Here is a 25,829-nt window from a genome sequence, read left to right as displayed (position 1 = left end):
TCTTCTGTTACCATCGACCTTAGACGCATAGTTTGGGACCCCCTATCCTAGATCCGCCGGTTTTGAAACCGATAGGGCACGCCATGGGGGGAGTCCTACTTGGACTCCCGGTCCAAGTAGGATTCGGCCCCCCCTTTCCTAGTCCAAGTAGGAGAAGAAGGGAAGGAGGAGAGAAGATAAGGAAGGAGGGGGGCACCGCCCCCTCCCCTTGTCCAATTCAGACTGAGCAAGGGGGGGGCGCACGCCACCTCTGGTCGGCCCTCTCTCTTCTCCACTAAGGCCCATTGTGGCCCATTAACTTCTCGGGGGAGGGTTCCGGTAACCCCCGGTACTCCGAAACTTATCTGAAACGATCCGAACCATTCCGATGTCCGAATGTAGCCTTCCAATATATGAATCTTTATGTCTCGACCATTTCAACACTCCTCGTCATATCGGTGATCTCATCCGGGACTCTGAACAAACTTCGGCTCATCAAAACATGAAAGTCATAATACAAATCGTCATCAAACGTTAAGCGTGCGGATCCTACGGGTTCGAGAACTATGTAGACATGACCGAGACATATGTCCAGTCAATAACTAATAGCGGGACCTGGATGCTCATATTGGCTCCTACATATTCTACGAAGATCTTTATCGGTCAAACCACATAACATCATACGTTGTTCCCTTTGTCATCGGTATGTTGCTTGCACGAGATTCGATCGTCGGTACCATCGTACCTATTTCAATCTCGTCACCGGCAAGTCTCTTTACTCGTTCCATAATGCATCATCCCGTGGCTAACTCATTAGACACATTGCTTGCAAGGCTCATAGTGATGTGCATTGCTGAGAGGGCCCAGAGATACCTCTCTGATACATGGAGTGACAAATCCTAATCTCTATATATGCCAAATCAACAAACACCATCGGAGACACCTGTAGAGCATCTTTATAATTATTCAGTTACGTTATGACGTTTGATAGAGTATCTTTATAATCACACTTACCGCCCTGACAAATCCTAACGCCTCCACGCGTTATCTCAGGGCGGGAGAGGAAAATACGATGGGACTCTTAAACCCGAATGGGGGAATAGCATTGCTTGTGTCTTAGAGCATCTCCAACCGCGCCCCAGGAAGGCCTCCTCAGACGGTTTTTTCATGCCGGCACCGAAAAAACGGTCCAGTCGCGCCCCCAGGAGCCCGATTTTTGTCGGCCTGGGCCAAAATCAGCATCGGCGGACCCATGACGAACCTGGCGTGCTGGGGGTGCCCGGGGACGCCGGGGCGAGTGGTTTTGGCACGAAAGAGCCGCGGTCCAGTCATGTCAGCGACACCGCCCTTGTCTTCTCCCAACGCCTCGGTTTCCCGCAGGGAATCAATGGCAAGGCTGCCGCCGGTCAGCCTTGCCATTGATTACTCACGGACGGCGCACCGACGCCTCCCCTCCCTCGCACGCGTACACACGGGCGTGACGCGGCTATATAAGCCGGTGGCCTCCCTCGCCTCTGGCCACACCAACCCCAGCCGTCGAGCTCTCTCTCTCTCCCGTGCGCCGCCGCCGAGCCTCCCTCTCCCTTTCCCACACGTACGCCGCCGAGCCCTCCCTCTCCCTTTCCCGCACGTACGCCGCCCAGCCCTCCCTCTCCCCTCCCGATGGTCGAGCGTTACCCTGGCGATGAGGCGGCGGCCAACGGCTTCGGCCGTCGCACGCTCCGCGAACAGGAGTCGTGGCTCATGTTCCAGGCCAACATCCCGGCGCCGCCGGACATGCACGCCATGCCGACGGGGTGGAGGCTCAGCAACGGGGGAGTGCCCATTCCCCCGTTGCCCAACGCCGTGGCGCGCCCAGGCTACTTCGCCGACGAGGTGGACATCGTGCGCGTTTCCCTCACCGACGAGCAGCGCGCCCTCCCCCAGTACGTCGTCGACAACCATGCGGCGTGGGCGGCGTACTTCGAGCGCCGCCAGCAACAGAGGCTGGGGGCCACCAACGGGGCGCCGGGGGTCGGCGGGGCGAAGAACAGCGAGGGGCGCCACCTGTGGTGGGGCGTCCCCGGCCGCACGCTCGAGGGCATGCTGATGCACCTCGAGGGCGGCAACAACCGGCCGCTGGCCTACCCTCCCCGGCGAGGGCGGCCGCCCCGTCTCACCGCCGATGCGCCGGGCCATGGATGCCCAGGAGGTTCGGCTCCTCCTCGTTGTCCTCCTCCCACTCCTCTTCCCACTCCTCCGGCTCTCCGGCGCTGCTCGGCGTCAAGGCCGAGCCCACGGTGGAGACGCCGCTCGGCCGGCACACGCGCAGCGCCAGCATCGTCATCAACGAGGGCGGTCGGCGCGCCTCCTCGTCGGCTCCTCCGCGCTTCGTCAAGCCAAAGACGGAGCCGGGGCTCGCGCCGGTGAAGACGGAGCCGGGTCTCCCCACCGTGAAGCCAGAGCACGGCGACGCGGAGCTCGACGACGACGCGGCCCTGGAATGGGCGCGCAAGGACTCCCTGAAGATGGCGAGGGAGCGCCAGCGCGCCGCCCTGGCGCGGTTCGAGCAGCGTCGCCGGGGCCGCGACGAAAGAGGAGTCGTTGCCATCGAGGACAGCGACGACGACGACGCGCCGCCGCCGCCAGTCCGCGTTGGGGACGTCGGTCAGGGATCCACCAGGGACGGCCGTGTCAAGGAGGAGAAGCCCGACGACAACGGCAGCGACAACGATAGCGACTACTCGACGTTCAGCGACTTTCTGTTTTAGTTATATTTACTATGTACTGCCGAACATTTTAATATATGCCGAATTTGACCGAAATTCAGTCGTGTTTAAACGAATTCGCCGAACGTTGTTTTTTTAATATGCGCGTCTGGGGGCAGTCCTGGGACCGGCGATTGAGGACCAACCTGTCTCCGAGCTTTTTTTTTTTTTTTTTTTGCCGGCTCGCCCCATGAGGCGATTTCGGGCTCCCCCTAGAGGGGCCAACAGCCGGAGATGCTCTTATCCCATCAGAGGCGGGAGTTGCTCTCCCGACCATCCGAGCTCCGGCAATGTCTGCGCCCAGCGTGACCCCCATCCCCATCACCACCATCTCCGAGCTGAAGCAGCACCACTCGCAGCTCGTCCGCCTCGGCCTCGCCTCGCACCCCGCCCACGCGCGCCGCCTCCTCGCCTTCCTCGCGCGCGACCCGGCCGGCCTCCCCTACGCCGCGCGCCTCCTCGCGCACCACCCGGACCCGCACCCGGCGCTCTTCAACCCGCTCCTCGCCTCCCTCCCGCCGCGCCACGCCGCGGCGTTCCTCTCCCTCATGCTCTCCCTGCCCCTGCACCCCGACCACTTCACCCTGCCCCGCATCCTCCCCGCCGCGCCGCTCCCGCTCGCCGCCCAGCTCCACGCGCTCCTCCTCAAGCTCAACTTCCACTCCCACGCGCACTCCTTCAACGCGCTCCTCGCCGCCTACCTCGCCAACGCGCGCGCGGACCTCGCCTTCCGCCTCTTCGGCGGCGGCGGCTCGTCGGCGGTCCTCGACGTCGTGTCGTGGACCACCATGGTGGGCGGGCTGTGCAGGCTGGGCCTCGTGGACGACGCGCGGGAGCTGTTCGACGGAATGCCCGAGAGAAACCTTATTTCCTGGAACGCGATGATCTCCGGGTATGTCAAGGCTGGGCGGTTCTTGGACGCGCTGGAGGTGTTTGACCAAATGAGGGCGACGGGGCTGGAGGGGAATGGGTTTGTCGCGGCGAGCGCGGTGGTGGCGTGCACGGGTGCTGGCGCGCTGGCCCGTGGGAGGGAGGTGCACCGGTGGGTGGAGCAGAGCGGGATACAGATGGATGCGAAGCTAGCCACAGCGGTGGTCGACATGTACTGCAAGTGTGGGTCTGTCGAGGAGGCATGGCGCGTATTCCAGCGGCTGCCGACGAAGGGGCTCACGTCGTGGAACTGTATGATCGGTGGGTTGGCGGTGCACGGGAGGTGCAAGGACGCCACTGAGTTGTTCCACCAGATGGAGAGGGAAGATGTGGCGCCCGATGATGTCACGCTGGTGAACGTCCTCACTGCCTGCGCCCACACCGGCAATGTCAGCGGCGGTCGCCACTACTTCGACTACATGGTGCAGAGATACGGCATTGAGCCCAAGATGGAGCATTACGGCTGCATGGTCGACCTGTTCGGGAGGGCAGGGCTGCTGGACGAAGCCAAGAAGGTGATCGACGATATGCCGATGGAGCCTGACATTGGTGTCCTCGGAGCACTCTTCGGAGCATGCAAGATCCACAGGGACCTCGATCTAGGCGAGGCGATCGGATGGCGTGTCATCGAGCTGGATCCCCAGAACAGCGGGCGGTACGTGCTGCTGGCCAACCTCCTTGCCAGCGCCGGCCGATGGGGAGACGTGGCCAGGGTCCGGCAGCTGATGGACGAGCGCAACGTGAGCAAGGAGGCGGGGCGGTCCGTGATCGAGATCGACAGCGAGGTCTGCGAGTTCCAGTGCGGGACCCTGCGCCATCCCGAGGAGAAGGAGATATTCGCCATGGCGAAGGACATGATGAGGAAGATCGGGCTGGAGGGCTACGCGCCGGACACCAGCGACGTGCTGCACGACGTCGCGGAGGAAGCGAAGGAGGCGTCGCTGCTGTACCACAGCGAGAAGCTGGCCATCGCGTTCGGGCTGCTGCGCACGAGGCCAGGTGATACGATGCGCGTCACGAAGAACCTGCGGGTTTGTCGAGACTGCCATGAGGCTACCAAGTTGATATCTCGAGTGTTTGAGCGGGAGATCGTGGTGAGGGACAGGAACCGGTTCCATCATTTCAGGGATGGGGTGTGTTCGTGTAATGATTATTGGTGAGTATACTCGACACATATGCAGAAAATCGTCTTGGTGAAAGTAGATACCGCCTTATTCGGGAAAATAACCCCTAGAGATTTTAGATCCAAAATCCAAATGCACATTGAGAAACAAAAAAAGAAAAATCTTGACGTGAATAGTGTAAATTTTGCTGTTGTCTTTTATATGTATATAGCATTGTGTACTCTGAGTTTGGATGTAAATTTTTCAAAGGTCATGGACAGATGTCTTGGGAACATTAAGAGACGTTAAGAGCTTGATGCTCTGTTGGCATGCGAAATTCCAAGTTCAAACACATTACCATTTACGAGCTATAAAAAAACAAATTCAACAATGATAAGTGATGTTTACTGTTTGACACTATTCAATGTTGATTTTGTTTGTAAATGGTAAGGTTTTTGAACTTGGGAATTTCACATGCTAATAAAACATCACTCTTAAGATTTCATTTTTTGGGGATTTCCCCAAAACTTTAAAATACCGTTTTCATGTAGTTTTCATCGGTTTTCACCGAAACTTCGTTTCTATGTGATATTTTATCATTGGAAGTTATGATCACTGACAGATCATGTCAAAGAGCGCATGTCAGAGCACCTTCTAATGGCGTGTGACTTACTGGATTGGCGCCTACGACTATGTTGCACTGAAGAAACATAGATTTATTTTCAAGGTTGGCTCTCACTGAATTAGAATCACCCCCCCCCCCCCCCCCCCCCCTCCCCCCCCCCCCCCCCCCCCCTCCCCCCCCCCCCCCCCCCCCCCAAAAAAAACCGTTGTTGGCCACTCCGACCATGTCAGCCACCATATCACCGTCTTTCCTTCTGAAGACGTCGACCACCTTCCCGTCACCACATGGCGTTTTCCAGTCTCCAATTCGACCAAGGCTAGATTTTGAAGCGATGATTTGGAAGAACTTTGGAGTTCCGGTCAATTTTCTTGATGATCACAATCTTCATGAATTTCTCTTGGTGGTTGAATTCTCGAGATCAAGGATCCATTTGAACGATGAATCAATTGGACTTATTCTACAATCTTGCTTTGGTGAAAATGCAGCCAAGTTCAAACTTTCTCAAGTTCAATATTGGTCATTCATATGTATTGTTTCATCTAGAGACGTGGGTTTCCTATTTATAATGGCGATAATATTGCTAATGCAAAAAAAAAATCCATTCTGGATTAGGGGCAAAGGAGGCATGAATTCTCGCATGGAGTTTGGCTTATATTGCAAAGAATGAGAAGATGAATTGGACCATGGTCACTCGTTCAAAAAAATCAAGGTAAATCTTTTGCAAATGTTGTTAGATCTCCTCGTTTTTTATGATCAAGTCTGTGCAAAGAATCCTCTTCCAAGCAAGCACCATAATTTAGTTTTCCGACGCCTTGGATTCTCAGGAAAAAAAAGTTTAAAAGAAGAGACCTTCATGGATCATTCATGGGCGGGATTTCTTAGGAATTTCAAAATTTTAAGCAGCAGGCTAGAACTTCTTATGGGTCGGGCCCAAGGCCTCACAATGGGCAAACATTTTGTGTTCTCCCACAGGTATTTGCCACTTTCTTATGGAGCAAACCAGTTCTTATGGTCAAAGCCAGTTCTTATGGAGCAAACCAGTTGTCTTCCTTGATGGAAAATTATTGTAATGCCTCTGGACAAAGGATCAATCTATCAAAATCCTCGGTGTTCTTCAGCAAGGGCTGCCCCTCCCTTCTCAAAACCGAGGTAAAGAACGCACTTAATATTACGAACGAGTCACTTTCAGATAGATATCTGGGAATGCCGACAGATGTGGGTAGTTGCAAGAATGGAGCTTTCAAGTTCTTAAAGGATAGAGTCTGGAATAAGGTTAAGGGATGGATGGAAAAACTCTTATCTACAGGTGGCAAAGAGGTTTTGATAAAATCAGTGGCTCAGGCCGTCCCAGTTTACTCCATGTCGTGCTTTAAACTGCCGCGTGGTCTCTGTGAGCATATTAACTCTCTGATCAGAAAGTTTTGGTGGGGGTGCAAAGAAGGGAAAAGGAAGCCAAATTGGGTCTCATGGAGCACAATGACCAGACCAAAATATTCTGGAGGTCTTGGATTTTGGGATATCGAGCTTTTTAACCTAGCTCTCCTGGCAAGACAAGCATGGAGAATCTTAACGGACCCAGACTCACTTAGTGCACGAGTTCTGAGGGCCAAATACCACCCAGGAGTTGATATCTTGAATGCAGAGATTGGGTCGGCTCCTTCTCAAATTTGGCGGGCTATAATCGAGGGTCGCGATGTTCTTAAGCAGGGCATCATAAAACGCATTGGTGATGGACTCACGACACACATATGGGATCAGAACTGGATCCCGAGACCAGCAAATATGCGACCTATTGCTAGTCTGACTGCTAATCCACCTCAATGGGTTAGTGATCTTATCCTGCCTAGCACAGAATGGGACCGAGCTGCAGTTTCGCAGATCTTCTTGCCCACCGATGCACAAGCAATTATGTCGATACCTTTGTGTACGAGGCATATAGAGGATTTTTGGTCATGGGTACATGAGAAGAACGGCGCATTCACAGTCCTTCGGCTTACCGTATGCTTGTTGAAACAAAGATGAGGAGAGAAGCCTGGCTTGAGGGGAGAGGCCACTCGTCAGATACTGCCAGAGAAACCAAGTCCTGGGAGAGACTGTGGAAAGTGGATGTACCATCAAAAGTTAAAATCTTCCTATGGCGGCTAGCACAACAGTCGGTCCCCACAGCTGATGTCCTTCACCATCGGAACATGTCAACCACTACGAGATGTGGTTTGTGCGGCTCTGAAGACTCATGGCAACACTCTTTGCTCCATTGCATAGTTGCTCGATGTGTATGGGCGTTGCAAGATCATGACTTGGTTGAAGCTATAAACAGCACCCATGAGCCGGATGCAAGACGTTGGCTGTTCTCCCTTTTGGACACACTGTCTTCTGTTGAATTCACCCAAGTAGCAGTTACCATGTGGGCTCTCTGGTATGCTCGTCGGCAGGCACTCCATGAAAACATCTTCCAAAGTCCTCTGAGCACGCATAACTTCATCATGAGATACATCAGAGAGTTGGAGGACTGCAAACCGAAGAAGAGTGCTCCGCATTCAGCTCCGAATGTTGTACAACCAAGGCAGAGGTGGATCTCTCCACCGCCGGGGTTCGCGAAGATAAGAGTTGATGGAGCGGTCTCGAGAGACAACCTGCATGGCTCGTTCAGCGCAATCTGCAGAGACTCCTATGGCCAGTTTTTGGGTGCATCAGCAATCAAAATACAGGGGGTCACGGAGCCCGCAACTCTCGAAGCACTGGCTTGCCGGGAGGCGCTAGCACTAGCTTCAGACTTGGCCCTGTCCGATTTCATTGTGGCTACTGACTGCCAGGGAGTAGCAGACGACATCAAGAATGGTACGGGAGGGACGTATGCTAGCATCGTCAAAGAGATTAGTGAAACGTCAAGAGACTTTCATCAATGTACCTTCATCTTCGAAGGTAGATCCACCAATATTGAGGCGCATAGTCTCGCTAAGCACGCTTTCGGTCTGGATCTTGGGCGCCATTTGTGGCTTATAAACCCACCAGACATTCATTGTATCCCTATGAACTTATTTGAATAATAAAGTGTGTTTAGACTCAAAAAAAAGGTGTTTGCCACTTTCGTCCTGTGTGCACTAATAAGATTTGATGTAGGGCCTCCAAGGGTTGGGCCATGTGACCTGCTCTTACCGCTCTAGGCCTAGACTTCCTAATCCTTCCGCTAATCCCAAATCACAGGTGGGAATCTCTGCAACCAAAATCTCGGGTCATCAACCTAATCAGTCTCATTGGTAACATAAGGTTGTGATGTCCCCTGGATCATCATCAACGTTGACAGTTCTTAGGATGATGTCAGCGGGGCAGCTAAAGAAAATAGAAAGGTGGCCTCTTCAGCTTCCTTGATCAATTCCTCCTTTGCCCAATCGCTGCTCCAAACACCGTTGAAGACCATTGTACGCCCGAATCGACCGCAATGTTCCCCTTCGATCCGACATACTTTCTGTCGCTCGGGCATCAAGCGATTGAGGTTGAAGGTCGGCTTCCCTGAGTTAGGGTAATCTTTCCACACATTGATGTTGCAACTGAAGACCTTGCCATTGCAACATTTGTTCCTATGCCCAAGGTGAGGTACATTTCATCAATATCAGAGAGATCATGACTGAATTATTAAGAGATGTGGAGAGATTAGGGTTTAAGGAGGTCAACTCTTGTCCCCATGGGCAAGTATTTGTCAGTCTCGAATCTATATTTGACACAAATGAGTTGGTTAGTAATAGTCCACATAATTATGATGATGTTGCTATTGTTTTTGAAAACATGGTTAATGTAACACCCCCAGTGTCATGCTACAGTAATCCCCTGTTAATTGTGCCATGTCATCATGTTACTGTTGCTAACCTTCACTTGATCCAAATCACCATTCAAATTCAAATCCAATATAAAGTCAAATTTCAAATTTGTCAAACTTCAAATTAAAAATGTTCAAGGTGTGGCAAATAATCCCTGGATATTTGTCATGTTGGAAACAACCTCTTTTGGATTCCCAAGGTACCCCTGGAAATTATTTAGTGGTCCAGCAGTTTTTAAAATTGGCCTTTTCAATTTCTATAAATGGTTAGACATCTCCTTTTCACTCCATACTTTTTGTTTCCATCTCATTATATTGTGTTAGAGTTATGTGCCAAGTTTTGTTCAAAACAAAACTCATTTGTTACTAAAAGAAAATACAAAGCTGAGGCTAAATTTAATAAACAAAAAAAGTTAAAGGGCGAGTTATAAAAATTTAAAACAAAGAAAAGCCCCTCCCCCGCGCTGGGCCATCCGGCCAGCTAGCCAACCGGACGGCCCAACCGCCCCCTCTCTGGCCTACAAGGCCACCCCCTTGACCCAAACCCTAACGACCATCCCCACTCCCCCGCACGATTCCCCCTCACTCCCCACTCCTCTCCCCTCCCGATCCGGTCTGGATCGGGCCGAACCCGGCGCCCCAACGCCAACCGCCGTCGCCGGAGGCGTCCCCGACTCCACGCCTGGCTGCCCCGTCACCGAACCTCCTCCCCGTCGCCTCCCGTCGCTCACTGGACGCCTCGCCTTCCTCCCTGAAGCCCCACTCGCTGGACCGCCTCATCCCCACCGACGCCGCCCTTGACCTTTTCGTCCCCGACGACGTTCGCCTCGCCGTTGCGGACTCCGGCCACCCCCAAGCCGCCTCGAGCCCACTGCCCCATCCCTACGAACCCCGGTGAGGACCCCGGTCCTCCTCTCTCCCTCGCCCCACGACCATCGCCGCGCCACCGCGCGCGCTCACCGCAACCGACGCGCCCCCTGCTCGCCCGCCATCAACCGCGCCCGTGCCGTGCGTGCCCGTCGCCTTGCGCCACACGCGCCCGCTCGCATCGCCCCTGCCCGAGCTGCTCGCCGTTGCGGCCGTCCCCTGCGAGCACCGCCATTGTCGCCCGCAGCCTCCCTCTCGCGTGCACCCCACACCACGCTCGCCACCTGCCCGCACATCGCGCTCGCCGCTCGACCCGCGCCGCCGCTCGCCCCCCCCACTGCACTCCAGCCCGCCTCGTCGGGCCTCTCCCCCCTTCGCACAGGCTCGTCGTCGCTCGTGTCAGACCACGCCCGTCGCGCCCCGACCTCCCGCCGCGGCTCCCGCCGTTGCACTGCCTCCTCTTCTGCGTGCCGCCTCGCCGCTGCGTCCCGGCTCGCCTGCGCCGCCGCGTTCCCCCCTCCCCCCCCCCGTGCGCCTCGCCGTCGCCAGCGGCTCCCGCCCCGCTCCGTTCTTGCCGTGCCCGTGGCCGCCGGCGCCGGGCTGCAGCGCCCCGGCGCCCGTTAACGCGCGCCCGCGTGCCCGTGCCCGCTAGCACCCCCTGGGCCTATGACAGAGGGGCCCCGCCTATAGAATGTATTTTTAAAAAATAATAATAAAATAAATATAAATATTAATTAATTAATTTAATTAAAGAAATAATTAACTTAATTAATTTTCATTAATTAAATTAAACAACTAATTAAACTAATTACACATTAGTTAACTAATTAACATGATTAGTTAATTAGTCAATTAAGTAGTCAATGACAGTGGGGCCCACCCCTAATTAATCCTGATTAGGTTAATTAATGTGTTTAATTAAAATGTGTCACTCACAGGTGGGACCTACACGTCAGTTTGACCAGTCAACACCCCTGTTGACTGCTGACGTCATGATGATGTCAGCAAACACTATTCTGGATAATGTTGATTAAATTAATTAAATAAATCCTAAAAATGATTTAAATCTTTTAAAATTAATATAAAATAAACCGTAGCTCGGATGGAAAAACTTCGTACGTGAAAGTTGCTCAGAACGACGAGACGAACCCGGATACGCAGCCCGTTCGTCCACCACACATACCTAGCATAGCAAACACGCAACTTTTCCCCTTCGGTTTTTCTGTCCGAAAACGTGAAACGCCGGGGATATTTTCCCGGATGTTTCCCCCCTTCACCGATACCACCTCATACCACGTTAGGGCACCCCTAGCACCGATACTTGTCTTGTCATGCATCGCCATGCATCTGTTTGCTCTGTATTTACTGTTTCTTCCCCCTCTTCTCTCCGGTAGACCCCGAGACCGATGCCGCCCCTGTGATCAACTACGTTGTCGACGACACTTCTTGTTTTTCACCAGAGCTTCTAGGCAAGCAAACCCTCCTTGAGCATTCCGATATCGCCCATTTCCTTCCCTCTTATGCTTGCATTAGAACTGCTACTGCTTTATGTATGATCCTACTCTGATGCATAGCCTGTTTTTGTTACCTGCTTTCATACCTTACCTGCTTATCCTAAACTGCTTAGTATAGGTTGGTTAGAGATCCATCAGTGACCCCCACCTTGTCCCAGTTGCCTCGCTTTATGTTTGATGACTCGATCAACGTGATCGGACGTCCAGGCCCCGACACCGCACATCACTTTCCCCTTTTGTTGCTCGACTCTGCAGAGTTACCATCGAGTGCCGAGGGTGGAACCTCATACATCACTCCTGATGAGATTTCTGTAGTGTAGCTATCCGGTCGTGGTCATCGAGGGTGATTTCCCCCTTAACCACTTCCGTTACAGCTCTATTGTGCAACCCCTCAAGTGTGAACCTCGAGGGTGGATCCTCTTACGTTCACCTTGATGATAACATCGAGTGGAATTCACCAGGGGTGATTCCTCGGGTTTTCCCCTTGGTGTTAGACACACAGTTACCATGGTTACTATGACTTTACACTGAATCATGTTACTAAAGACGGGTCGGCCCCGAGGGGTACCCGCGCGAGCTTAATAGCGAGTGATGTGGAGTCGGGTTGACCTGGAAGGTGCCCACGAGATACTTACGAGGCATGGCCGGGCATTCTTAGCCCTTGCCGCAAGTACTCGAGACGGGGCGACGGGGTCACATCGATCGTGAGTCTCTGCTCGTTACCGCGTGCTCCTAATCCACTACGATTTGGATATTTGATCCGAGGGCCTCTGGCCTGATAGCACTAACCATCACGTGGGCATAGTATGGGCGTTCTGCGTCGTATACATCAGCCGAACCTTAATCGACGTCAGCGACTGAGCGGCGCACGCCGGGTTGGACTGCGTAAGCTCCTGCCTTGTTGAACGAGGTAGCTAGGTCTGCTCACCGTTCGCGTACACAACATGCAGGAGTTCCCGGGGAGATGGCCCATGACCCCTGGGGGCATAGGTTTAGTCTGGCGTGCTGACCTCTCTATTAAGCCTAGGTCGGGTTGTGGCGTATTGTTTGGCCGAGGCCGGGCATGACCCAGGAAAGTGTGTCCGGCCGGAGTTAATCGAGCGTGGTGGGTAAGTTGGTGCACCCTTGGAGGGAAGAAAACATCTATCGATAGCCTGTCCTACGGTAACGGACACTTGGAGTTGTATCCCGATCGATACAACTAGAACTGGCTACTTGTGATGAGAAATGAATTGTGAATGAGAAATGGATAGTATGGCTCTGGGATTGCTTTCTCGCAGGGAATCGAGGAAGGATCTCCGACTGAGGTTGATAACACTACTACTTTTACTTTACTTTATGCTACCCTTATCCCTTCTGATGCTGCATGATGCTTGAAGCTGCTGAAGATGCTAGTCTTCGATAGGACTAGGCTTTCTCCTGCTCTTATGGCATTCTGCAGTTTAGTCCACAAATACAGCCCTTTTCCTTTGATACAGATGCATACTTAGTTTAGATCTGATGTAAGTCTTGCGAGTACTTTGGATGAGTACTCACGGTTGCTTTGCTACCTCTTTTCCCCCATACCCGATTTTTGCGACCAGATGACGGATCCCAGAAGCCAGACGACACCACTGATGACTACTGCTACCCCGAGGATGCCTACTACTACGTGACGGCCGCTGAAGACTTGGAGTAGTTAGGAGGCTCCCGGGCAGGAGGCCTTGCCTTTTTGATCGATGTTTTTTTGTGCTAGCCTTCTTAAGGCAAACTTGTTTAAGTCATGTCTGTACTCAGATAATGTTGCTTCCGCTGACTCTTGTGTATTCGAGCCTATTTATTCAAGCCCTCAAGGCCCCTGGCTTGTAATATAAAGCTTGTATTATTTAATTTGTGTCTAGAGTTGTGTTGTGATATCTTCCCGTGAGTCCTTGATCTTGATCGTACACATTTGCGTGTATGATTAGTGTATGGTCAGATCAGGGGCGTCACAAGTTGGTATCAGAGCCGACTGCCTGTAGGTAGCCCCCTTTCCAACTCCTTGGCCGAAGTTGAGTCTAGTCACTGGAAACTTTTGCTAACATTGGCTGTGTGGCTTACGGGCCCACGTCGCCATATGGGTGGTATTAGGATCTTTTACTCCTCGATCTTTACTCTAGGACTCTAATCTCTCTGCTATTTGGGTTAAAATGGTTTTACTAACTCGAACATTAGGATCTCGTGGTCACATCCGCCCGGAGAGCCCCTTATTTCAGATGATCGCCTGCTACATCAAAAGATTCCGAATATACTCTGCGATATTCTCTCAAGACTTTGTGCCTGTTGCCTTTGCAATTCCCTACCACCGAAATATCCTTATGGATAACTACTCACCCTAGCCAACCTTACATTCTATCACATTGATCTTGTTATTACAAGATGCCCTGAACTGCTCTCCGTTGTTCCAAGAATCCTTTGAGCTTACTGCCTTGCAGTTCCTTGTCACCTGAATACCCCTACAGATAACTTTGTGTACCTACCGAGTATCCGCTCATCCTCAGTTGTTTCATGTACTTCACCAAAGTCTTCGTAATACCATTCGTTCTTGTGAAATTCCTCAACAGCCTATTGTTCTTGAATTTCTTGCTTTCTTGCATTATGGTTAATACCATAAGTCTAGTAATCTTATTGGCATCCTTTACCACTATCATTTGAGCCCATTGATTCAATAAGTGCGAGAGCTCGCAATCCTCAACCAGATCCTAGAATTCATCCTTTTGGCTCAGACGTCATCTTAAACATGAGATGGATCTCGGCCAATCAAATTGCCATCGATTGTACCTCTAAGGCTATTCAACCTATCCATCCCTAATCAGGGCATTGCTTCTGATCCCTTGTCTTGGAATTCTTAATTCCTTTGCATTTGAGCTTTGAGTTAGTCAGTTGTTTCTATAATCTGATCTCATTGCATTCTTTTTCCTCTGGTTGAGTATTGATGCTCACATCAGATCCCTTGTGGACCACCAAACCCCCTTTTTCGGATTATATCCAACAAAGTCTGTCATATTCAATAAGCTTGTGAGCTTTTCCTCGGATACATAATGCTTTTGGTAAATTGTATCCTCCGCTTTCTCAAGCATGCTCTACTACCGAGCTTGTGTTATTTATTCTTGGAATTTATGATATATGTTCCTAAGATGCCCCGATGGGTTGAACCTATGCCTTCCCTAATCTGTGTGAACTCGAAAGTTATGTGGGTTATACTCTACTGGCTTTTCGTTAGATAAAATTTCAATACTACAGCTTCATCAAGAGCGAGAAGTAAAATGAAAGGTTATGCATTATAGAAGTGGGAGTCGACCCTGAACCTTTGTGTTTATGCCCACGGACACGGTGTGGAACTTACCATGAAAGCTTCTTGCAAGGATATTTAATCATTTGAATAATTCTTCCAGTATCGTAAATTGGATTCCTTGCAGTTATGGTCCCGACCATATTTCCTCCTTGATCCCATTTATTGGGTAAGTTAGAATTACTTATCCTCTGCAAATCATTCCCCTGTCCAACCTCTACTCCGATTTACCTTCTGGAAATACACCTAGTACTTGATACTGGGAAGCTTTATACCACATCACATCATTCCTAGCCTAATCGGCTATATTTTTATCATGTCAACTTTTTAACTGTGCTACCTGGTCCGTATGCCCAGAGCAAACTTCCGACGATGAGCTAAGCTTACGTCAATCTTCCTCATCGTATCATTTCCCCTAAAACAACAAGCTTGACTTTGAGCTTGTGTCGAATCTGTGGTTCTCATAGCCTTACACTTCATCCTTCCTTTTCTGCTCGAGGGCATCTTCATAGAATCTCTCGACGAACTTTGTCTTGATCACTGTCACACTTTGGGTTCTTCAGAGACGTGAATTGAATTCATGGCTAGAAATACCATCTTTGCCTCTCGATGAATTGTGTCAGCATCAACAACATTCTTGTCTTCCCCCCAACACAAACTTGATCATATTAATTTTGGGAATACATCCTTTTTGGCATGTCGATGGATTGTGGCTGAGCCCGTCGGCCACACCCTCATCTTTTCACTGCTAAAATTGTAAGACTTATTTTCTAAGTTGTTTCCGATGGATCCTTGGTGTATCCAAAGTCTGACCTTTGCTTGAAAACATGTCAATGCTATCTCGAAGCATGTCTGTGGTAATCCGATCTCCAATAAGAACATTTGAAGCACGATACTAAATTTTCTTTATCTACTATCCAAACACCGGTGTATGGGTAATGTCATGAAATTACTTTCCCCTTACCTAAATGGTTTTATACTTCTATCCTGTCATGGATATCATGCTCTACTTGTCCTTGGGAAGGATATACCCCTGAAATATGTGTTTAAACACATTTTCCTTTCCATTGTTTTGTTTAATCTGACAATTACATTTTCCTTTTCATTGGTTTGTTTAAACCTTATTGTGATATATATTATATAAGCAGTAATATTTCCCTGCTTATGTAAACATCTCGTTGTATCACTCTGTCAGTAAGACCATGTTACTATTGGTGATGACATTCCGGTAGCCACCGATGGACGAGAACTTTGCCTAATGGCCCGCCTCGTTCAACGAGCAGGAAAATGGTTCTCTTCGTCCCTCGCCCTTGGTACCGACGTTGTTGCCGACATAACTGACAGGCTACCCTCTGACATGCCTTGCTATCACGACCGTGCAAAGATGTCATCGCTCCTTCTATTTTAACCCACATGGTGGGCCCATAACCCACAGTTCCACAGGATCAGAACCTGACTCTCCTGTATAACCTATATTCTGAAGTATCAATTGCTCTTGGCTTTGTGTGTTGTCATGAGCCACCGTCCGAGAGATGATCTATTCCCGATGCTCTGAACCCCCCTTATCACACTCTGTTCAGATATCAATTGTTTGTCCATTCGCTTGAAACTTCCTATTGTACCTTCATATTTTGCTCTCGATGTTTTCTTTAGTTTCAACTCGAGAGACACTTCTGCCACATTCCCTGAATTGTTCACCAAATAATTAACCCTATAAGGGTCAGTTCTCCCGAAGTTACTCTTTACTTCCGCACTTAAATATCGGGATGAGATTTCTTGTAGTGGAGGAGATTTGTAACACCCCCAGTGTCATGCTACAGTAATCCCCTATTAATGGTGCCATGTCATCATCTTACTGTTGCTAACCTTCACTTGATCCAAATCACCATTCAAATTCAAATCCAATACAAAGTCAAATTTTAAATTTGTCAAACTTTAAATTAAAAACGTTCAAGGTGTGGCAAATAATCCCTGGATATTTGTCATGTTGGAAACAACCTCTTTTGGATTCCCAAGGTACCCCTGGAAATTATTTAGTGGTCCAGCAGCTTTTAAAATTGGCCTTTTCAATTTCTATAAATGGTTAGACATCTCCTTTTCACTCCATACTTTTTGTTTCCATCTCATTATATTGTGTTAGAGTATGTGCCAAGTTTTGTTCAAAACAAAACTCATTTGTTACTAAAAGAAAATACAAAGCTGAGGCTAAATTAATAAACAAAAAAAGTTAAAGGGCAAGTTATAAAAATTTAAAACAAAGAAAAGCCCATCCCCCGCGTTGGGCCATCCAGCCCAGCTAGCCAGCCGGACGGCCCAACCGCCCCCTCTCTGGCCTACAAGGCCACCCCCATGACCCAAACCCTAACGACCATCCCCACTCCCCCGCACGATTCCCCCTCACTCCCCACTCCTCTCCCCTCCTGATCCGGTCTGGATCGGGCCGAACCCGGCGCCCCAACGCCAACCGCCATCGCCGGAGGCGTCCCCGACTCCACGCCGGGCTGCACCATCACCGAACCTCCTCCCCGTCGCCTCCCGTCGCTCGTTGGACGCCTCGCCTTCCTCCCTGAAGCCCCACTCGCTGGACCGCCTCATCCCCACCGACGCCGCCCTTGACCTCTTCGTCCCCGACGTCGTTCGCCTCGCCGTTGCGGACTCCGGCCACCCCCAAGCCGCCTCGAGCCCACTGCCCCATCCCTACGAACCCCGGTGAGGACCCCGGTCCTCCTCTCTCCCTCGCCCCGCGACCATCGCCGCGCCACCGCGCGCGCTCACCGCAACCGACGCGCCCCCTGCTCGCCCGCCATCAACCGCGCCCGCGCCGTGCGTGCCCGTCGCCTTGCGCCACACGCGCCCGCTCGCATCGCCCCTGCCCGAGCTGCTCGCCGTTGCGGCCGTCCCCTGCGAGCACCGCCATTGTCGCCCGCAGCCTCCCTCTCGCGTGCACCCCACCCCCCTTCGCACAGGCTCGTCGTCGCTCGTGTCGGACCACGCCCGTCGTGCCCCGATATGGCGCGGCTACCGCGCTTTGCACTGCTGTTTCTGCCGTGCCGCACGTGCGTCCGCTTGCTGCGGGCCCCCGCCCTGCTCCGTTCTTACCGTGCCCATGGCCGCCGGCGCCGGGCTGCAGCGCCCGCACGGGCGAAGCCCGTAACTCGCAGCGCCCCGGCGCCGTTAACACGCGCCCGCGTGCCCGTGCCGCTAGCGCCCCCTGGGCCTATGACAGAGGGGCCCACCCACAGAACGTTTTTTTAAAAAAATAAAATAAAAATAAAATATAAATTAAATTAATTAATTAATTAAAGAAATAATTAACTTAATTAATTTTGATTAATTAAATTAAACAACTAATTAAACTAATTACACATTAGTTAACTAATTAACATGATTAGTTAATTAGTCAATTAAGTAGTCAATGACAGTGGGGCCCACCCCTAATTAATCCTGATTAGGTTAATTAATGTGTTTAATTAAAATGTGTCACTCACAGGTGGGACCCACACTTCAGTTTGACACAGTCAACACTGCTGACGTCATGATGATGTCAGCAAACACTATTCTGGATAATGTTGATTTAAATTAATTAAATAAATCCTAAAAATGATTTAAATCTTTTAAAATTAATATAAAATAAACCGTGAGCTCGGATGGAAAAACTTTGTACATGAAAGTTGCTCAGAACGACGAGACGAACCCGGATACGCAGCCCGTTCGTCCACCACACATACCTAGCATAGCAAACACGCAACTTTCCCTCCGGTTTCTGTCCGAAAACGCGAAACGGGGATATTTTCCCGGATGTTTCCCCCCTTCACCGAGTACCACCTCATACCACGTTAGGGCACCCCTAGCACCGATACTTGTCTTGTCATGCATCGCATGCATCTGTTTGCTCTGTATTTACTGTTTCTTCCCCCTCTTCTCTCCGGTAGACCCCGAGACCGATGCCGCCCCTGTGATCACTACGTTGTCGACGACACTTCTTGTTTTTCAGCAGAGCTTCCAGGCAAGCAAACCCTCCTTGAGCATTCCGATATCGCCCATTTCTTTCCCTCTCATGCTTGCATTAGAACTGCTACTGCTTTATGTATGATCCTACTCTGATGCATAGCCTGTTTTTGTTACCTGCTTTCATACCTTACCTGCTTATCCTAAACTGCTTAGTATAGGTTGGTTAGAGATCCATCAGTGACCCCCACCTTGTCCCAGTTGCCTCCGCTTTATGTTCGATGACTCGATCAACGTGATCGACGTCCAGGCCCCGACACCGCACATCACTTTCCCCTTTTGTTGCTCGACTCTGCAGAGTTACCATCGAGTGCCGAGGGTGGAACCTCATACATCACTCCTGATGAGATCTCTGTAGTGTAGCTATCCGGTCGTGGTCATCGAGGGTGATTTCCTCCTTAACCACTTCCGTTACGGCTCTATGTCGTGCAACCCCTCAAGTGTGAACCTCGAGGGTGGATCCTCTTACGTTCACCTTGATGATAACATCGAGTGGAATTCACCGGGGGTGATTCCTCGGGTTTTCCCCTTGGTGTTAGACACACAGTTACTATGGTTACTATGACTTTACACTGAAGCCATGTTACTAAAGACGGGTCGGCCCCTGAGGGGTACCCGCGCGAGCTTAATAGCGAGTGATGTGGAGTCGGGTTGACCTGGAAGGTGCCCGCGAGATACTTACGAGGCATGGCCGGGCATTCTTAGCCCTTGCCGCAAGTACTCGAGACGGGGCGACGGGGTCACATCGATCGTGAGTCTCTGCTCGTTACCGCGTGCTCCTAATCCACTACGATTTGGATATTTGATCCGAGGGGCCTCTGGCCTGATAGCACTAACCATCACGTGGGCATAGTATGGGCGTTCTGCGTCGTATACATCAGCCGAAGCTTAATAGACGCCAGCGACTGAGCGGCGCGCGCCCGGGTTGGACTGCGTAAGCTCCTGCCTTGTTGAACGAGGTAGCTAGGTCTGCTCACCGTTCGCGTACACAACATGCAGGAGTTCCCGGGGAGATGGCCCATGACCCCTGGGGGCATAGGTTTAGTCTGGCGTGCTGACCTCTCTATTAAGCCTAGGTCGGGTTGTGGCGTATTGTTTGGCCGAGGCCGGGCATGACCCAGGAAAGTGTGTCCGGCCGGAGTTAATCGAGCGTGGTGGGTAAGTTGGTGCACCCTTGGAGGGAAGAAAACATCTATCGATAGCCTGTCCTACGGTAACGGACACTTGGAGTTGTATCCCGATCGATACAACTAGAACTGGCTACTTGTGATGAGAAATGAATTGTGAATGAGAAATGGATAGTATGGCTCTGGGATTGCTTTCTCGCAGGGAATCGAGGAAGGATCTCCGACTGAGGTTGATAACACTACTACTTTTACTTTACTTTATGCTACCCTTATCCCTTCTGATGCTGCATGATGCTTGAAGCTGCTGAAGATGCTAGTCTTCGATAGGACTAGGCTTTCTCCTGCTCTTATGGCATTCTGCAGTTTAGTCCACAAATACAGCCCTTTTCCTTTGATACAGATGCATACTTAGTTTAGATCTGATGTAAGTCTTGCGAGTACTTTGGATGAGTACTCACGGTTGCTTTGCTACCTCTTTTCCCCCATACCCGATTTTTGCGACCAGATGACGGATCCCAGAAGGCAGACGACACCACTGATGACTACTGCTACCCCGAGGATGTCTACTACTACGTGATGGCCGCTGACGACTTGGAGTAGTTAGGAGGCTCCCGGGCAGGAGGCCTTGCCTTTTTGATCGATGTTTTTTTTGTGCTAGCCTTCTTAAGGAAAACTTGTTTAAGTCATGTCTGTACTCAGATAATGTTGCTTCCGCTGACTCTTGTGTATTCGAGCCTATTTATTCGAGCCCTCAAGGCCCCTGGCTTGTAATATAAAGCTTGTATTATTTAATTTGTGTCTAGAGTTGTGTTGTGATATCTTCCCGTGAGTCCTTGATCTTGATCGTACACATTTGCGTGTATGATTAGTGTACGGTCAAATCAAGGGCGTCACAGTTATGGGCTAAATTGGAGAAGGTTTCACCTCAATAGAGAAGCTTGGCTCATACTTGTATGATTTCATGATGATCTTAGAAATTTTATATTGTTAATGCTATTAGAAGCTTTCTAAAGATGTAGTTTGGGATAAAGGGGGAGCACAAAAGCCGGTATCATCTTCAAAGTAAGACTGATGACTTAAAAGATATTCTGTAATAATCATAGTGCAGTCCAAATCATATGGCTTTTGAGGGGGATCCTAATATGTTCTTGTTACATTTTTTCCGCAAAATCTCCTTTGTGGGGGGGGGCACCACATGATGGCTCAATTCCTCCAAATGGAAATTCCCATCCATTGCTTAATCAGGAACATTTTCACCCAAACTAGGAAAACCATATTATTGGTCCTTCTCCCCATAATGATCCACATGTTGCACCTACTTCCGAACCTCAAGATGCACATGGCCAAATGAATATAGAGGAAATCCTGACTAGGGGCATTGGGCTATGCCACCTCGGCAATAGCTGATTCATATTGAAATTCAGCAGGAAGAATTTTTAGAACTCCATGACTGACCACTGGATATGGAAGTCAATCAATAACCCACAACATGGATTAGAAGATAATAGTGGGCTCACTCCCTCTTTATATATCTCCAGTAATTCAAGTATTGCTAGTTTTCTGGGTGGCCTGGACTTGTAGCCCAACCCGTATTGGAGCTCAATTTGGCTTCTCTTGGCCCAGAGATGATACTCCTTGATGGGCCTATGAATTTTGGCCACTACCTTTGGTTGCTCATGTGCGCGAGCTTGAACCAGATATGGCTCTAAATATTATTAGGTTGGCACCTAATGTGGGTAATGATCATGGGTTTGACATGAGTCCTTTCTTTCAACATTATGTTTGTTAAAGGTAGTAGTGACCTACCCATTAATACTACTATGCTTGTGATTAATGATGTCTATGCTAATATTATGAAGCCAACTCCTACATCAGTTGTGTGGGGAATTTCTCTCAATGTTGGTGTGCTTTCTATACCTATTCATGCAATGCAACTTGCTCCATCTGTTGCCCATGAATTTTTTCAAGCTACTATTCCTGAAAGTGCGTTATATCGACTACAGGGGGGGTGAATAGGCGATTTTTATGAAAGTCTTCAAAACGTGGAAGTTATGAAGACAAACGATAGAAATAAACCTATTTTCCTACAGCGGAAGGTAGACTACACTAGGCAAGCCATAGTCAAGTATTCAATAGAGTGAAAGCACAATGACTAATAGCAGCAATGTAGTAAGGATCAAGTAGGAAGATATTGTGAAGTCAGACAGAACACGCAGTCACTCAGTGAAGACAAAAGATAGTGCAAACATACAATGACTTCACAAGGAGTAATAGTAAGTAAAGGGAAGGGAAGATGAAACCAGTGACTCGTTGAAGACAATGATTTGTTGGACCAGTTCCAGTTGCTGTGACAACTGTACGTCTGGTTGGAGCGGCTAGGTATTTAAACCTTAGGACACACAGTCCCGGACACCCAGTCCTGAACACGCAGCTCAGGACACCCAGTCCTCACCGTATTCCCCTTGAGCTAAGGTCACACAGACCTCGCCCAATCACTCTGGTAAGTCTTCAAGGTAGACTCCCAAACCTTCACAGACTTCGTTCATCGGCAATCCACAATGTCTCTTGGATGCTCAGAATGCGACGCCTAACCGGCTGGAGGATGCACAGTCCTCAAGTGTAATAAGTCTTCAGATCACACAGACAAGAAGACTTAAGTGATGCCCAATTCTCTCTGGCTCTGGGTGGTTAGGGCTTTATCCTCGCAAGGAATTCTCTCTCAAAGGCTTCGAGGTGGGTTGCTCTCAAACGACAAAAGCCGTACTCTCAATCTGAGCAGCCAACCATTTATGGTTGTAGGGGGTGGGCTATTTATAGCCACTTGGCAACCCGACCTGATTTGTCCGAAATGACCCTGGGTCACTAAGGAACTGACACGTGTTCCAACGGTCAGATTTCAAACTCACACGGCAACTTTACTTGGGCTGCAAGCAAAGCTGACTTGTCCGACTCTGGACAAGATTCGCTCTCATAGTCTTCACTCGAAGACATAGGTTTTTGGTTAGGCATCACTTCAGTCATTCTGACTGGTTCTCTTGGACCCCACTTAACAATATGGTGGTTCCTATGACTCAACACAAAAGAAAAAGAACTACGGAAGATCTAAGTCTTCGAGCTCCATAGGCTTCATGTGGTGTCTTTTCTTGTCATAGTCTTCAATGTGAATATCTTCATATACCACCTTTGACTTCAATGTCTTCATACATTTTTAGGGGTCATCTCTGGTAGTAAAACCGAATCAATGAGGGACTTCTACCTATGTTATCCTGCAATTCTCACAAACACATTAGTCCCTCAACTAGGTTTGTCGTCAATACTCCAAAACCAACTAGGGGTGGCACTAGATGCACTTACAATCTCCCCCTTTTTGGTGATTGATGACAAACTAGTTGAAGTTTTCAACGGGGAATATAATCTGTGAAATTGTAAAGGATAAGGAACTGTCTTCATAAGTTGCAAGGGCTCCCCCTAAAGATGTGCATATAAGTAATTTGCTTTTGGAATGCATATGCACATGGCAGGTTGTACTTGTGGAGATCCACTTCAACTTATGATGACAATCCACTATGCATGTGAAAGTATATGAAGATAATGACATGCATAATGGAAAATGGACGTCTGCAGAATGATCTAAGTGCGGAATTTATCATCGCACATGCGGAATTTATCATTGCAAAACAAGGTGGCAGATAAGTAGCAGACGACCATCGAGTTTAAGTGTTACAACTCAAAGAACCAAATGTAGCAAAACGAGAGTTGTAAGCACGAAGCAAAATATAAAGCACCCGCCCATATGGATCCGCTTGAAGACTATCAACCTCATATGCTTCTCCCCCTTTTGTCAGTAAGGACCAAAAAGGTTTCAAGACATAGAGCATCTACTCGTTCCCATGAGGAGTAGGTGAAGTAGCAGGGTCGTTGGTGGTGTTTGGTGGTGCTGAAGAGCTTGGAGCAGAGTCGAAGCGTGCTGAAGGAGGTGGCGGTGAAGTAGCATCGTCTTCATCCTCGATGACTCTGGCAGTCACAGTTGCAGCAGAGGAAGAGAACTCAGAGTCTTCAAGGGATGGAGTTCGTCGCAGCACAGCCCTTCGAGGAGGTGTGGAGTCAAACTTGAAATGCTCAGTGAAGCCATCCTCTTGAAGATCATCTTCAGGACACATCATCGTTAGCCCTTTCCATGTGCGGCGACAGGTTTCATGGGCAATGAAAGCATTCTTGGTGGCAAGATTGCGAATGCAATTAACATCCACCAAGAGGCTTTTCATCTGACGCTTCAGCCAGTCATGATGCCTATCTTGTTTCTGATGAAGAGCCACAAGAAGATCTCGGTCGTTGAGAACACGAGTGCGCTTCTTGGGTCTTGGAGCAGTTGTACTATCAGTGGCTTCAGTGGAAGCAGGGTGTGGTGCACGTGTAGTGCCAGCCAGAGGATACACCCGAGTGACTGCTTCAACTCCTTCAATGTTCTGAGAGAAACTCTGATGCTCTGCATTCTGAAGACTTAGAGGTGCTTTGGCAGGCTCAGGATAGATGGCTTCAATAGAGATATCCACATCAGGCAGAAAAATCTGATGATTGCGAGCAGATGGCTGATATGAGATATCGGAGTGAAGTTTGATTAGCCGCATTACCCATGGGGCGTAGAACTTCAAGCCAAACGATCAGAGCCTAATGCAACAAGTTGGCGGATGAATAAGTCCTGTGCGTTGAAGCATTTTCCATGAAGAATATAGAAGACTAAAGTCTTCATTGCACCCACAAGCTTGGCATTTGGAGAGTGCCCTTTGATGGGCCAGAGAGTTCTCCTGATGATGTGATAAATGGTTCTTGGCAGATACTCAAGGTCTTCAACGAAGAACTCCGTGGGATAAGCAGCATCTTGAGGCAATGGCTTCATCATGCTGAGCATCTGACTCATATCAGGTTCAGGCTTCTTAAAGATGCTCTCAATAGCTCCACTATGTAGCTGACAGCCATGCTCGTATAGATCGCCAGGAGTGGGCAAGCCAGTGAGCTCAATGATGTCAAAGGCTTTGGCTTCGTGATGGACGTTTCCAGTCATCCACTCCAGGACCCAAGTCTTCGGATCTCTGTTGTACCCGCGGATGTGAAGTGCGGCATAGAATTGGAGCAGCAGCTCTTCATTCCAATGCTCTTGGTCAGTGACGAACGGCAGCAGTCCAACTTCCTTGAAGCAATCCAAAGCTTCTTCAAGACAGGGCAGACCAGCTATAGCTTCAATGTCAAGGCGCTTGTGTGGGAAGATGCGACCTTGGTTGTAAAGAATGCATGAGTAATAGCTTCGCTGAGGATAGCTCCAGAACCGATCAGATGATATCCTTTCCCTTGAGTAGGGGTTCCTGGAGCTATCGAAGAATGTGTTGTCTGCCCTGAAGCCATTGATATTGAAGGAGCCAGGTGTTGATGCAGGACCTGGGAACCTTGGCAATCTTGGAATTGGCTTCTGTACCTGAGGCCTGTGCTCAACATGATAGTCGAACTAGGGACCGGCAGCAGACTCAGGAACAGAAGTGGCGGGATCAGTGGCTTCGCTGTCTTCTGATGCTTTTGTTGGTGAGGGCTCCAAATTAGCTTCATTGGTGGTTGTGGCAGCCTCAAGATTTTCATCCTCCACTTGACGAGCTGGAGGGTCGGTCACAAGCACGTTCTCCTTGAGAACTGCTTCTTGGTGGGACAGGGGAGTGGGAACTTGTGGGACTTCTTCTTCCGCGGCTGATGCAGCCGGATTGTCTTTAGCAGAGACTTGAGGCCTTGGACCTTTGCGACGCCTGTGCAACACGGGCG

The 25,829-nt window shown here is 49.9% G+C and overlaps 1 protein-coding gene across 1 annotated transcript; it reads left to right on the top strand.

The window, feature by feature from the left end:
* The first annotated feature begins 2,959 nt into the window (after window positions 1-2,959).
* Window positions 2,960-5,033, top strand: LOC125523193 (pentatricopeptide repeat-containing protein At5g06540-like). Its single transcript, XM_048688244.1, has one exon. It carries the CDS (start codon window positions 3,017-3,019, stop codon window positions 4,814-4,816), a length of 1,800 nt encoding a protein of 599 aa, XP_048544201.1. The 5' UTR covers window positions 2,960-3,016; the 3' UTR covers window positions 4,817-5,033.
* The last annotated feature ends 20,796 nt before the right edge of the window (window positions 5,034-25,829 follow it).

The sequence above is a fragment of the Triticum urartu genome, chromosome 7, assembly GCF_003073215.2.
Source record: "Triticum urartu cultivar G1812 chromosome 7, Tu2.1, whole genome shotgun sequence".
Classification (NCBI taxonomy): domain Eukaryota; kingdom Viridiplantae; phylum Streptophyta; class Magnoliopsida; order Poales; family Poaceae; genus Triticum; species Triticum urartu.
This window is presented reverse-complemented; position numbering and strand designations above follow the sequence as displayed.

Excerpts from the sequence above, each read along its gene's own strand:
- LOC125523193 (XM_048688244.1), top strand. The coding sequence starts at position 3,017 with ATGTCTGCGCCCAGCGTGACCCCCATCCCCATCACCACCATCTCCGAG.